The sequence below is a fragment of the Leptonychotes weddellii genome, chromosome 6, assembly GCF_054177405.1.
Source record: "Leptonychotes weddellii isolate Sample4059 chromosome 6, ASM5417740v2, whole genome shotgun sequence".
NCBI classification, from domain to species: domain Eukaryota; kingdom Metazoa; phylum Chordata; class Mammalia; order Carnivora; family Phocidae; genus Leptonychotes; species Leptonychotes weddellii.
This window is the reverse complement of record NC_138374.1, coordinates 64,102,339-64,117,327: the sequence shown is the minus strand read 5'-3', so window position 1 is coordinate 64,117,327 and position 14,989 is coordinate 64,102,339. Positions and strand designations below refer to the sequence as shown.

The following is a 14,989-nucleotide window of genomic DNA, read 5'->3' as shown; positions in this document are numbered from 1 at the left end:
ATTTTGATGGAACCACGTGACACACAAACTAGGTTTTCACAGATAAATGCCAACAACATTTTTAAGTAGGAAACGGACAACATTTGTATTGTTCTGAAGGGCTAACAAAGTACAAATTTAAAACCTTGAAATGAGACAGGAAATATATCAAAGTTTTTTAACTGCTTAACTACATAATAACAATTTAGGAGGATAAACTCATCCTAGAAATGAAATTAATATTCAGATATCTCTGTACCATTCCAATCGCTTTGTAAAAGTGAAGTCTGGCCAATGTGGAAATTCACTGCTACCCATCACAGTCTATGCTGAAGAGCCGCCAGATATCACACACTTACCTTTCTTTGCTATCACTTCTTTCTTTCATTTGAATTGAATTGGGTCCCCAGGTACAACCTTTTTTCTTGAAATTCTTTTTCACATCTTCAAATTCTTCTTGTCGGCAGACCGTGTTCCGCCCCCAGGTTTTATTGCTTTCGTCTGAAGTCACTAGGCGGAGAGCGTCACTCATTAACCAATTACAAAAGACCTGAAGTTAGATGAATCAAATCTGTCGTACAACTACCTCACTCAAGATACGTCAACAATGAAGAGACGTAAAGGTGCAGAAATGATTTCTTTCTCGCCCTACCGAGGGCAAACTTCTTCCTCTCGTCATTAAATTAGCCAAAGAGTGGAATGAGTTAAGAGAAAAGATAAACTGAACCTAAGGAACAAAAGTCTATTTTTACATTGCAATTTAATCGGATTTTTCATTAGTCATCACAAATTTTGCTCAGTCATCACCACAGTTTGGCTACAGTTGCTTTTTAAAACCTCAGTTTAACAGTTGCCCCGCCCTCCTTGCTTTTTCTCCTGGCCTCACAGGGAGTTCTGTAGCCACATTTAACATCCACATTTTGCTGACACACTTCCACGCTATCCTTCTAGCCTTGAAGTGCGCTTGCACTTGGGCCTGCAATGGATTTGGACATCACTGGGGAAAGTGGCTACTGTTACTATACACTTAGAAAACCAATCCCGTGAGTAGATGGTCCAAAGCACAATGTAAAACATCATGACATATCTACAGAGGGGAATACTCTATGGCCTTAAGAGATGAGGTTCAGATAAAAGTCATATCAAATGTCTATATTACATATATTACATAGACCCCATTTTATTATGCCTGCATGTGTCTAAACATAGGTATCAAACTTTTATTAAAGTGTTGACCTTTGAGGGAGACGTCTGCTTATGGAAAGATGGAAATTTAACTTCTTTATAATCATTTTTTAAAATTGGCCGCATTATGGATGATGCTTGATTTGTGTGTTTCAGTATTTCCACATTTTAAAATATACATATCTATGTGTACAGAGGTGTTTGTGTGTATGCACGTATATGTGTGTGTGCGACAGTCTAGAATAAGTCGTTCACTCTTCTTAATAGAGCGTCATCCCCGAGTCAGAGAGGAACACTGGGCATCTGCAGGGCCGTGGGAGCAGTGGGCTGGAGTGGACTGCAGGCCGTGGGACTGCCACATGGGACTCTCTCTCACCTACACAATCTGCAGCCTGCGGCCCCTGCGTTAGCAACAATCTTAGAGCTTTAGTTCCCTCATCTTCTTCCTCCCTGTCTTCATTTGCTCTTCTGTTGTCTCTTCTGTTTGGACATTTACCAAACATTTACTGTCCTAAGAGGCTAGAAAGGGTATGCTGAAGAGTCCACGCTCTTGGAGACTCTTTGAATCCAGTGTCATGGCTTCGGAGCTCCTGAGTTAGGTCAAGTTTCATAACCTCTCTGTACCTTATTGGGGGATCACGGTAGTAGCTACTTCATGAGGTTATTTTGAGAATTACATGGATTAAGAGATGGAATGAGCTTAGAATGGTGCGGAGCACAGCAAGTGCTGAGCGGATGGGAACTGTTATCCCAGCTGGGCTGGGGCTGGGTCACAAGGTCTCTGCCGGTATGGAGCTCCTGGGTTTGCTATTTCTGCCTCCACAAAACCATCACAGACTAGTCATCACTACATTTGGCTCGCAGAACATTCTTGGTTTTTGTCTGTTATGCAGATTGGTAAGTAGGACAGGGTGGAAGGAGGGAGGGTTGCTGACATCTTCAGCTTGTATCACTCATCTCTTTGGAAAAATACAAGCTCTAAGTCAACCATCAATTGTAATACTCGGTTATTGAAAAACACGCCAAGGGTGTACCACGGCTGCAGGTTCCTGGAGTAACAGGACTCTGTGGGATGGGCTTTTCCACCCTTTGATTCTATTTGACAACACAGAAAAGGTGTGTTTTACCCTTGCTTTAAGACACACCCTGAAACTTGAATTCTCAGAGGATTAGTAAAATTTTTTTCTTATTCCCAAAGAGAAGTGCGTCCTACATATGGTATCATGTAATAATACCAACCATTAGAGAAAGCCAGAGGAAGTTACAGTAAGAAAAAAATACTAAGAAAATATTTTGTGCAAATATCAGATGTCTTTGGCAGACAGTGGTTCTTTGCATGATGGTGACATACTCATATTTTTATCCAAAGTCAAGTTTATATTGTATTTTTATTTTGGTATTTACTCTTTTAGTCTTTAAACAATTTGGGGGTAATCTCTTTTGCTCAATTTCACTGAAATGATTCTCATCTCTCTCAATACATATAATTATTCTCTCCTTCAGTTTCAGAGGTTTTGGGTTTTTTTTTTTTTTTTTTTTTACAATGCTTTTACAATAAATTTTTCTATGTTTACTCACATTTCCCGATCTTTGATCCAGAGGAAATGTGCCCAACAACATCTACAAGTCACAGTAAAAGGAAGTCCATTCCTCTGAATCAGACGTGTCTACTGATGCACCTGATCCACCCGAAAGGCAAAATCCTCATGATGAATGTATGCTAACGCTACAAAAGGCAGACCACAGTGAGAGACTTAAAGGCCATAATGAGCTTCAGGGTAAGAATAATAATAAAAATAATGATCAAAACAACTACCAACACACACAGAGCTCTTACCACGTGTATACACTTGACCCTTTTAAACTACTATGGTCCCCAGTTTACAGAAACAGAATCTGAAGCATGATGAGGTTAAGAAGGTTGCCCAAAATCATAGTGTAGTAGGGCCAGAGCTGGGATTTGTTCCCAGGCAAAGTGGCTCTGGAGTCTATGCTCTTAATGGGCATGCTCTCCTGAATTGTAGAAACAGGATATCCATGCCAGCTAATGACCAGAAGGGACAGACACGAAGACAAGAGGAGCTGTTGGGACTACCTGGGGTCAGAAACAAGAGGACGATGATTCAGAACAAAGAACGTGAACACACAGTTCTGCACACAGAACTGGTCCTGTTTGAAAGATCTGCATTCAAATGCTTTCATCTGTCACTTCCGAGAATGAATGCCGAGCTCGTTGTTGTTTGGGGGAGAGTGGGGATGTTCCCTGAGCTGGCTTCACTGCAACCCCACCAGGTGCGAACTTACGTGAAATCCCAAAAGTGTTCAATTTAACTAGTACAAGTCTTGGGCCGAGCCAGGCTTATCCAGGTACTACGACTTCTCCACTTCCATGAGGCTGTAATCACGACTGAGGAGCATGAAGACAGGGACTCTCGTTTGTTGTGGTGGGAATGCGAAATGGCACAGCCACTCTGGAAGGCGGTTTGGTGTGTCTTCTAGAACTAAACACACTCACCGTACGAACCAGCAATCACACTCATTGCTACTCATCCAAAGGAGTTGACAACCTACGTTCACACAAAAACCTGCGCATGACTTTACAGCACCTTTATTCATAATTGTCAGAACTAAAACTTGGAAGTGACAAAGATGGCTTTCGGTAGGTGAGTAAATAAAAATAACCTGTGCTCTGTCCAGACAATGGAATGCCACTCACTGAACAGCACTGAACAGAAAAGAGCTACCAAGCCATGAAAAGGCATGAAAGAAACTTCAATGCGCATTGCTAAGTGAGAGAAGCCAATCTGGAAAGACTACATGCTGAAGGATTCCAACAGTATGACATTCTGAAAAAGGCAAAACTATAGACAGTGAAAGGATCAGTGGCTGCCAGGCGCTGAGGGTGGAGGGGTGAACGGGTGGAGCACAGAGGATTTTCAGGGCAGTGAAAATACCCTGTATTGTACTATAATGGCGTATACATGTCATTGTGCACTTGTCCAAGCCCAGGATGCATAACACCAAGCGTGACTCCAATATACACTAAAGACTGGGTGATACCGCCGACCTGTCAGTGCACCTTCACTGACTGCAACAAAGCATCCACTGTAGTCATGGTGGGGGAAGCTCTGTGTGTGTGTGTGTGTGTGTGTGTGTGTGTGTGTGTGTGTGTGGTGGGTGGATAGGGAAATCTCTGCACCTTCCTCTCAATTTTGCTGTGAACCTAAAATTGCTCTAAAAAAGTCAAGTCTGAAGAAAAAAAAAAGAATATGAAAACATGGAAGAGAACAGAGAAACAGCTGGGCAAAAACAGAAGAATCATGACTTCTTGTTCCCTTGTCCTTTCAACTGAGCTACGACGTAAGCCTAGCTATCCTTTTTGTTCCTTTAATTAAGCCCTTACTCTGTCTAGGCAAAGGCAACGTATGGCTTTATAAGAAATGCTTTTTCAGAAAGATATACTAGTTTTGATAAAATGATGGCCCCTTAAGTTTATTCAGGTCATTATACATTTATTTAGATTATTTCTCTTTAACTGTGAGGAGACTAGTATACTGGGATCCTGGGAGCTTTAAAAAAAACAAATCTCTGCTGGTGTCAAGGTTTTCATTACAAAAAAACCCAAAAACCAAAAACCAAACAAACAAACAAAAAAAGAAATTGACTGTAGGCCTGATTAGGGAAAATATTGTTCTGGATTTTTTTTTCTCCAAATAACTATAGTAAGTAGCAAAGCAAAGAATTAAGTTTGGTGAAGAAAGGAGAAGATGCAAGTCAATTATTTAATAGGGTAACATAGGCTGATTACCACATTACTTGCATATACACATATAAAACACATTCTTGTTTTGCTTTGCCTACTTTTTGGACTCACTTTTGATAAAAGTCAATAGTTCTATTTAATTCCACTAAACTTTGAGTCAGGGTCTAACTGAAAACTCTCACAATGCAAAGGTACTAGGCAAATTAGCTATATGTCTTTTTTTTTTTTTTTCCACCAGTCTGAACACTCTTTCTAAAATCAAAATACTAGGGCGCCTGGGTGGCTCAGTCCTTAAGCATCTGCCTTCGGCTCAGGTCATGATCCCAGAGTCCTGGGATCAAGCCCCGGATTGGGCTCCCTGCTTGGTGGGGACCCTGCTTCTCCCTCTCCCACTCCCCCTGCTTGTATTCCCTCTCTCGCTGTGTCTCTCTCTGTCGAATAAACAAATAAAATCTTAAAAAAAAAAAAATCAAAATACTACATGGTATTTTAAAGTATTAGGTCGGCCAGTACAGACCAAATGAAAGTTAAATCTCAAAAAGCAAATATTTTTTCTTTATAAAACAAGGAAAGAAATGGAAGTAATCTTGAATTCCTGATTTCATTTTTCAAAATATTCATAAATATGCTACTGATGTAATTAGGTTATGCTAATTTTGCTTACAAGTATTTAACAAAATGTCTCAAGATATGGTATTCCACTTTCTACTCTGTGGCCTGGTCAGATCACCAATTGCATAGAATCTAAAAACCATTATTGTGAAAATAAGAAAATAATTCTGCACAGCAAAGGAAAACATCAATAAACTGAAAAGGCAGTCCATGGAATGGAAGAAAATATTTGCAAATCACATAACTGATAAGGGGTTAATATCCAAAATGTATAAAGAACTCATATACCTCAATAACAAAAAGCAAATAATCCAACTAAAAATGGGCAGATCTGAATAGACTTTTTTCCAAAGAAGACATACAGATGGCCAACAGACACATGAAATAAAGCTCAACATCACTCATCATCAGGAAAATGCAAATCAAAACCACAGTGAGGTATCACCTCACACCTGTTAGACTGGCTAGTATCAAAAAGACAAGAAATAGTAAGTGTTGGTGAGGGTGTGGAGAAAAGAGACCCTTGTGCACTGTTGGTGGGAATGTCAACTCGTGCAGCCACTGTGGAACACGGTATGGAGGTGCCTCAAAAAATTAAAAACAGAACTACCAAATTGTGACCAAGATGGTGACGTAGGGTATACCTGACTTTGTTACTCCTCACAAGAACATCAAACAACTATTTGAGAATAAGACACCACTGAGAGGATCCTCGAACACAAGGGTGAGGCTACAGCACTCCCCTTACACCTCAGAGACCAGGACAGACTGCATCATAAGGACAAGGGAAGCAGCTACACATGCAGTGTGCTGCCCCTCCCCCAGGCCAGTGCAGCACCACAAAGAGAGGTCTCCCCTGACCTTCCAGTTCTTCCAGTGGACAAAGAGAACCCAGAGGGGATGAGTACCCTCCCATAATTGTAGGTCACTTTTGCAGGAGCCACTATTCTGATCCTGTACCAGGGGGAATTTAGGGGGTGTCTGTGGGGCTCAACCACTAGGAATCTGTGGAGATGGGGAGAGAGGCTTGCAACAACCAGCACATGGATCTTGGCAGAGGGAGTTCATACTAGCAGTGCCCAAACAGTCATCTCAACCATCAGCTTCATTCATCTGCACAACTGAGTCAGGGTGCACTCTGACCATGGAGTTCTGTGGTGTGCAGATCTGCCTGATTCAGATTCTCAAACAAGGAGTTTTGTCAGCCTTCGGGCCCAGCTTGCCCACACCCAGGGAAGGATCTGAATCATAGCCCCATCCAGTGAAAAGAGTGTCTTCCAGTCCCCTAGACCAGAAGGACTGGAAAGAACTCCTGGAAGCTGTGTAGCCAAGCAGAACTTGAGCCAAGAGGCAGGAGGGCAGAGCTGATACTTTGCGGAGCAAAGCCAGTGGCCCCGTTCAGTCAGGCAACTTAGGGTGTGGGTCATCTTGAGGTAAGACAACAAACAAAGGGCTTTACTAGCTTTAGAGCTGCTTCTCCTGCTGCACCCAGGCAGGGAATCTAATCCATTGTCCTGCTCATCACTGAATACAGCCTTCAGCCAGTCCAACCAGACCACAGAAAGCTTCACAGCCCATTCAACAGGCCTATGTGACCATATGTTAGGCAAGAAAACAAGTCAGTAAATACAAGAAGATTGAAATTCTACCAAGTATCTTCTCTGACCACATGGCATGAAATTAGAAATCAGTAACAAAAGAAAAACTGGAAAATTCATGAACATATGAAAATTAAACAACACTCTCCTGAACAACCAATGGATCAAAAAATAAATTAAAGGGGGGAAAAAAGTTTCTTGAGACAAACAAAAATGAAACAAAACATACCAGAACTTATGCGATGCAGCTGAAGTAGTTCTAAGAGGGAAGTTCGTAGCAATAAATGTCTACATTAAGGAAGAAAGATCCTAAATAAACAACCTAACTCTACACTGTAAAGAACTAGAGAAAAAAACAAATGAGCCAAAAGTTAGCAGAAGAAAGGAAATAGTGAAGATCAGAGCAGAAATAAATGAAATAGAGAAAAAAATGGAAAAGATTACCCACACTAAGAGCTGGTTCTTTGAAAAGACAACATCGACAAATCTTTAGCTAAACTAACCAACAGAAAAAGAGAAAGAACCCAAATCAACAAATTATAAATGAAAAAGGAGACATTACAACTGATACCACAGAAATTCAAAGGATCATAAAAGGCTACCAGGAGCAACTCTGTGCCAACATAGTGGACACCCTAGAAGAAATGGAAACATTCACAGAAACATATAACTTGCCAAGACTGAATCAGGAAGATTTTGAAAATCTGAATAGACCAATTATTAGTAAGAAGATTGAATTAGTAATCAAAAATCTCCCAATAAGAAAAGCCCAGGACCAGTGGTTTCACTTGTGGATTTTACCAAACATTTAAAGGAAAATTAACATTAATCCCTCCTCTCAAATTCTTCCCAAAAATCCAAGAGGATGGATCACTCCCAAACCCATTTTATAAGGTAATCATTACCCTGATACCAAAACCAGAAAAGGACATTACTAGAAAAGAAAACTATGGGCCAATATCCCTGATGAACATAGATGTAAAAATTCTGAATAAAATACTAGCAAACAATATTCAGCAGCACATTAAAAGGATCATTCACCAAGATCAAGTGGGATTTATCCCTGGGTGCAAGGATGGTTCAACATATGCAAATCAATCAATGTGATATATCACATTAATAGAATGAAAGAAAAGAATCATATAGTCATCTCATAGACATAGAAAAAGCATTTGACAAAATTCAATATCCATTCATGCTAAAAACTCTTGACAAATTAGGCACAGAATGAATATATCTCAACATAATAAAGATCACGTATGATGAGCCCACAGCTAACATCATCTATATGCTGAAAGGTTGAATGCTTTTCCTCTAAGATCAGGAACAAGGGTGTCCACTCTCACCACTCCTATTCAACAGAGAAATGAAAGATCTCTATTCTGAAAACTGTAAGATACTGATGAAAGAAATCAGAGAAGACACAAATAAATGAAAATGTATCCTGTGTTCATGGATTGGAAGAAGTAATATTGTTAAAATGTCAGTACTACCCAAAGCCACCTATAGACTCAACGCAATCTTGCTATCAAGATTCCAGTGGCCTTTTTTACAGGAGTAGAAAAACCCCTCCTAAAATTTATATGGAATCACAGAAGACCATAAATAGCCAAAGAAATCTTGAGAAAGAAGAACAAAGCAAGAGGTATCATACTCCCTGATTTTAAGCAATGCTATAAAGTTAAAGTCATCAAAATAGTACGGTACTGGCATAAAAACAGACAAATAGACCAACAAACAGAACAGAGAGCCCAGATGTAAACTCAACCATATATGGTCAACTAATATTTGACCAGGATGCCAAGAATACTCAATGTAGAAAAGACTCTTCAATATTCACATGTAAAAGAATGAAATTGAATCCATACATTATACCACTCATAAAAATTAATTCAAAATAGATTAAAGACTTTAATATAAGACCTGAAACCATGAAACTCCTAGAATATAAGAATAAAGCTTCTTGACAGGGGTCTTGGTAATGATTTTTTGGATATGACACCAAAAGCACAAGCAACAAAATAAAAAATAAGTTAGTGGACTATATCAAACTAAAAAGTGTCTGTACAGCAAAAGTAACCATCAACAAAGCGGAAAGACCTATGGAATGGGAAAAAAATATTTGCAAACCATATACCTGGTAAGGGCCTAATAACCAAAATATATAAAAAACACATAACTCGAAAAAAAATCAAGTAACCCAATTAAAAAATAGGCAAAGGTCTTGAACAGACATTTCTCCAAAGAAGACATATGAATGACCGACAGGCACATGAAAGATACTCAACATCACTAGTAATTAGGAAAATGCAAATCAAAACCACAATGAGATATCACCCTACACTTTTTAGAAGGCCACCCTCAAGAGGACATGAGATAACAAATACTGGAGGGGATCTGGAGAAAAGGGAACCCTTGTGCATTGCTGGTGTGATTGCAAATTGGTGCAGCCACTGTGGAAAACAGTATGGAGGAGACTCAAAAATTAAAAACAGAGCTACCACATGATCTAGCAATTCCACTTCTAGGAATATATCCAAAGGAAATGGAAACACTAACTTGAAAAGATATCTGTACCCCCATGTTCATAGCAGCATTATTTACAATAGCCTAAACATGGAAACAACCCAAGTGTCCATCAATGGATGAATGGATAAAGAAGATGTGGTATATATATACAATGGAATGTTGCTCAACCATAAAAAAGAATGAGAGCTTGCCATTGTAACAACATGGATGGACTCAGAGGACATTAATCTAAGTGAAATAAATCAGACAGAAAAAGACAAATACTATATGATCTCACGTATATGTGGAATCTAAAAAAAAGAAAAATGACAAAGACATCAGACTTGTAACCAGAGGTGGAGGGTGGAGGAAGGGGGAATCAGAGGAAGGTGGTCAAAGCTATAAACTTTGAGTTATAAGATAAATAAGTACTAGGGATGTAATGCGCCTGATGACTATAGCCAACACTGCTGTATGATATAAAGAAAAGTTGTTAAGAGAGTAAATCCTAATAGTTCTCACTGCAAGGAGAAAAAATTTTTACCTTTTTCTTTTTTTCTTTTCTTTTTATTGTATCTATATGAGAAGATGGATGTTAGCTGAACCTATTGAGGTAATCAGTTCACAATATATGTAAATCAAACCATCATGCTGTATGCCTTAAACTTATACAGTGATGTATGCCAATTATTCCTCAATAAAACTGGAAAAAAATAGAACTACCATATGACCCAGCAATTCCACTTCTAGGTATTTATTTGAAGACAACAAAAATACTAAGTCTAAAATATATATGCACCCCCATGTTCAGGGCAGCATTATTTAGAATAGCCAAAACATGAAAACAACCTAAGTGTCCATCAACAGATGAATGGATAAAGAAAATGTGGTATTAACTATACAATGGGATATTATTCAGCCAGAAAAAAGAATGAAATCTTGCCATTTGCAACAACATGGATGGGCCTTGAGGGCATTTTGCTAAGGGAAATAAGTCGGACAGACAAATACTATGATTTTCTTTATATGTGGAATTAAATTTTTAAAAAAAGAGCTCATACATACAAAGAACAAACTGGTGGTTGCCAGAGGCAGGGGGTGGACGAAATGGGTGAGGGTGGTCAAAAGGAACAAACTTCCAGGTATAAAATAAATAAGTCATGGGGATATAATGTATAGCATGGTGACTATAGTTAATAACACTGTATTGCATATTTGAAAGTTGCCTATCTTAAAAGTTCTCATCATAAGAAAAATAAATTTTGTAACTATGCATGGTGACAGATGTTAACTAGACTTATAGTGGTGATCATTTTGCAATACATTTGACCCTTGAACAACATGGGTTTGAACTGTATGGGTCCACTTATATGTGGATTTTTTCGATAAGTACAGTATGGTCTAGTAAATGTATTTTCTCTTCCTTATGATTTTCTTAATATTTTCTTTTCTGTGGCTTACTTTATTATGAGAATACAGTATATAATACATATAACATGCAAAATATGTGTTCATTGACTGTTTATGTGATCAGTAAGACTTCGAGTCAACAGCAGGCTATTAGCAGTTATGTTTCTGGGGAGTCAAAAGTTATATGCGGATTTTCAACTGCACGGCATGGTGGTGGGGGGTGGTGGTGGTCAGCGGCCCTAACCCCCATGTTGTTTCTGGGTCAACTGTATATACAAATATCAGATAATTACATTGTATGCCTGGAATTAGTATAATGTTATATGTCAATTATATCTCAATTAAAAAAAGAAGAAAATTAGACTAAGAAATGTAAGACCAAATTTTGTTTTCTGAATAGCTGTGACACCTGTTAATGTCATGTGTTAGTTACAGTGAGCTATAATAACACCTCTGGTTAGATGGAATCCAAGTCAGTTGAGGGCAGAAATCCCCACAGGAGCCCGTGTGCCCAGGGCGAATGCTTACGCTGTATTGCTCGGAGCCGAGGAATCACTGTGGGGCTACTGGGTGGACTTGAGCCGTTGCTGTTCAAACTCTTCCGTTTGTCCAGGTTGGGAGAGGCCTGGACGGTGATTTTATGTTGGAAATCTGTTGGATATGCAAAGAAGTGAGAATTGAGATTTCATGGTTTTAGGCTGTCCATATTCACAGGCTCTTCGTCAGCACAAAGCAATAAGAGGAAAATCTGCCAGAGGGTAAGAAGGAAGCATCTCTGGGTCTGTTTCTTGGTTTCCTTCTTATCTTCCATTCAGGGCTCGAGTCAATAATAATCAGAGTCTATGAGGGCGCCTGGGTGGCTCAGTTGGTTGAGCATCTGCCTTCGGTTCAGGTCGTGATCCCGGGGTCCTGGAATCAAGTCCCTCATCAGGCTCCCTGCTCCGTGGGGAGCCTGCTTCTCCCTCTGCCTGTGCATCTCTCTCTCTGTCTCTCATGAATAAATAAAATCTTTAAAAAAAATAATCAGAGTCTAGGATATGTTAGGTACAGTCAGACACATGGTCACAGACCAATGGGACACTATTGAGTACTTGTAGAACCTAACCATCTTCTAGGAAGAAAAATTACTTTCGTGTAGTCTAACATTGTGGAAAACAAATTTGAAAGAGGAGACACCTTGGATTTCAATGAGTCCTGGTTCTGTCATGAACGAAGTATGGACCTCAAACCATAAGGAACCCTCTGAGCTTGTCTCCTCAACTGTTGGACAGAAACAATGAATACTGCACAGTGTTGCTGTGGTGATTAAAACAGAAAATGCAGGTTACAGGGGGTTTGGGACATGCTATCCCCCAAAACACCTCCCTTAACCTATCACATTTCTTCACGACCGTCCACTCTTCATTAAACCTAGTAGAAAAATACTCCGGTCTGTTTCTTTAGGTCTTCATTTCCTTATGAAGTCTCCCCTGTCGTATCAAACTTATGTTAAATAATTTTTATGCTTTTTTTCCCCCCGTTAATCCATCTTTGACAGTCTGATTTTCAGACCCAGCCAGGGACCCTAAGAGGGTCCAGGAAAACTCCCCCAACCCTGCCCCAGTTAAAAGCATTCTGTAGTCCTATGACCTAACGGTAAGATAGGCAGCTGTTGTGGAAGTGAATGCCAACAACTAGGAATATATGGAAGGAGGAGTTAATATTACCAGAGGGAAGAAGAGAGTGCCTGGGAAAACTCTGTCAACTGTTGGAAAAGTTATCAAAACCTCAGGCACAGGTAAAAGAAATTACTGGGTGTTCTTTCAGTGCACTGCTCAGCTTAACCTTTGATTTTCTAGTGGCTGTTTTTACAACTTGGTAGGGGGCAGAGGGTAACTTGTAGATTCTGTCTGGTAATGATGCAAACAATTTCCGTCTGGTGTGAAAGACAATCACAAAGGTTATGGTTTATGGCCACACTGGGCCCTAACCAGGCTTGTATTTAACCTAGCAATCTAACCCTAACATTCCCTTATTAACTTGCCCACAAATACTTAGCTCCTCAAATTCTCATTGAAACCAGTTTTAACTGATTGTCCTAATTATTAGTGAGTTGGATAAAAATCTTTGACATGAGTTCATTTCATACTTGCAAGCAAGCTATAATTTTCCTTTTTGAAAATTATACTTTACACTGTAAAGAACTTTAAAGAACCAGCTGGTATTTGAAATGAGGAGGAGTTGTAATTCTGTAAGCAAGACATCTCTCCAATCATTCATGCTGGACATCCGAAAATGTTTAATATTGTCTTCTTCTCCCTGACCCTCCATACCCACACAAACACAAAATACGTTGCCAATTCTGTGCTACAGATTCATCTGAGAGTTATAGTTGAGAAACTTATACTCTAGCTTCTGGAAGTAGTAAACTCCACATGTGAATCCCAGCTTAGCACTTACCAGCCACATGAATTTTCAGGAGGCACCTCAGTATCTCCATGTACAAAAGTGGGAAATAAATCACGATTCCTACTCTGTAGGGCAGCGCTGAACAATTAACTATAAAGAAGTATAGGGAATACTCAGCTCGGGGCTCAGGACAGACTCTGTGCTGGATGCATGTTAGCGATTCTTTTTGTTCTCTGCACTGCCACCCCCATTCCATGAGCTGCCCTAGTTCCTCTTTTGATCTTCCTGCCTCTGCACTGGGCCTCTCGGGTCTAGCTTACAGCAGCCAGATGCATTTTAAAAATGTATGCCACCCCATGTCACTCCCCTGCTGACAAGTCTTCAAAGGCTCTGCCTTACTTCTTAGGTTACAGAGATCAAAACCGTCATATACTCTGTAAGCCCCTCAAGTTCGAGTCTGGTTCTTCGTGCCTCCAGCCTCATCCTGCCCTGTTCTCCTGTCACTTGCTATGGTCTGAACCTGGGGTCAGCAAACTTTTACCATAAAGTGCCACAGAGGAAATATTCTAGGCACTGTGGGCCATGCGGCCTCTGTCACAGCTACTCAAATCTGCTGATGTAGCGAGAAATCAATCGTTCGTGATACATAAATGCGTTCCAATCCAACTTTATTTATGGAAATGGCAATTTAAATTTCATATCATGTTCACATGCCATGACATATTGTTCTTCTTTTATTTATTTATTTATTTGACAGAGAGAGAGAGACACAGCGAGAGAGGGAACACAAGCAGGGGGAGTGGGAGAGGGAGAAGCAGGCTTCACGCGGAGCAGGGAGCCCGATGCAGGGCTCGATCCCAGGACCCTGGGATCATGACCTGAGACGAAGGCAGACGCTTAATGACTGGGCCACCCAGGCACCCCACATATCATTCTTCTTATTCTTTTCAAGTGTTTAAAAGTGCACGAACCTTTGTGTGGACTGCACAGAATGGGTCGGAGGCTGGACTTGCTGACCCCCCACAAACCACAGCGGTCTTTTTCAATTCCTGGGAAGGACCAAGCCTTCTATGTTCTCCTTAGAGCAGGTGACACCTCTCTGCTAATCAGTCATGTGATCCTGCCCTCATAGTAGTTAATCATCTTAGCAAGTAAATAAGTATTTAATTATTAGCTTAGGGCTCACTCCCCTGCCCCCAGGACAACGTCAGCTCTGTTGGAGCAGGGGCCAGAAATCTCCATCCCAGCAACACCCCACTGCGGGCTGGCACAGCACCTCACCCAGAAAAGGTACTTAGGGAATCTCTGCTGAGTCAGTATTTTCTCTGTTTAAGATTGTAAGTAAAGTAAGGGCAGAGACTGTATTTATTTTCTCGTAATCCCTACTACTTGATCACGGTAAATCCGCAAGTATTTGTTGAATGAGAAGATGGTGTAAGGCTTTGCAGTAGAATCAAACTGGAGCTTACAGTTAACTGCTGAGATATATATAGCAGTGTGTATGGTGATTTGGTGGTTTGGAAGACAAAGCGAGTGGAAATGAAGG

The 14,989-nt window shown here is 40.2% G+C and overlaps 1 protein-coding gene across 1 annotated transcript in view; it reads right to left on the bottom strand.

The window, feature by feature from the left end:
* Positions 1-14,989, bottom strand: part of MAP3K21 (mitogen-activated protein kinase kinase kinase 21) — a 58,543-nt gene that overhangs the window by 8,143 nt on the left and 35,411 nt on the right. Inside the window, exons 6-7 of the mRNA XM_081823166.1 lie at positions 11,584-11,706; positions 339-489 (exon numbers count right to left, since the gene is read on the bottom strand). Coding sequence (XP_081679292.1) covers positions 339-489; positions 11,584-11,706 — 274 coding nt within the window. The remainder of the gene's footprint in view (positions 1-338; positions 490-11,583; positions 11,707-14,989) is intronic.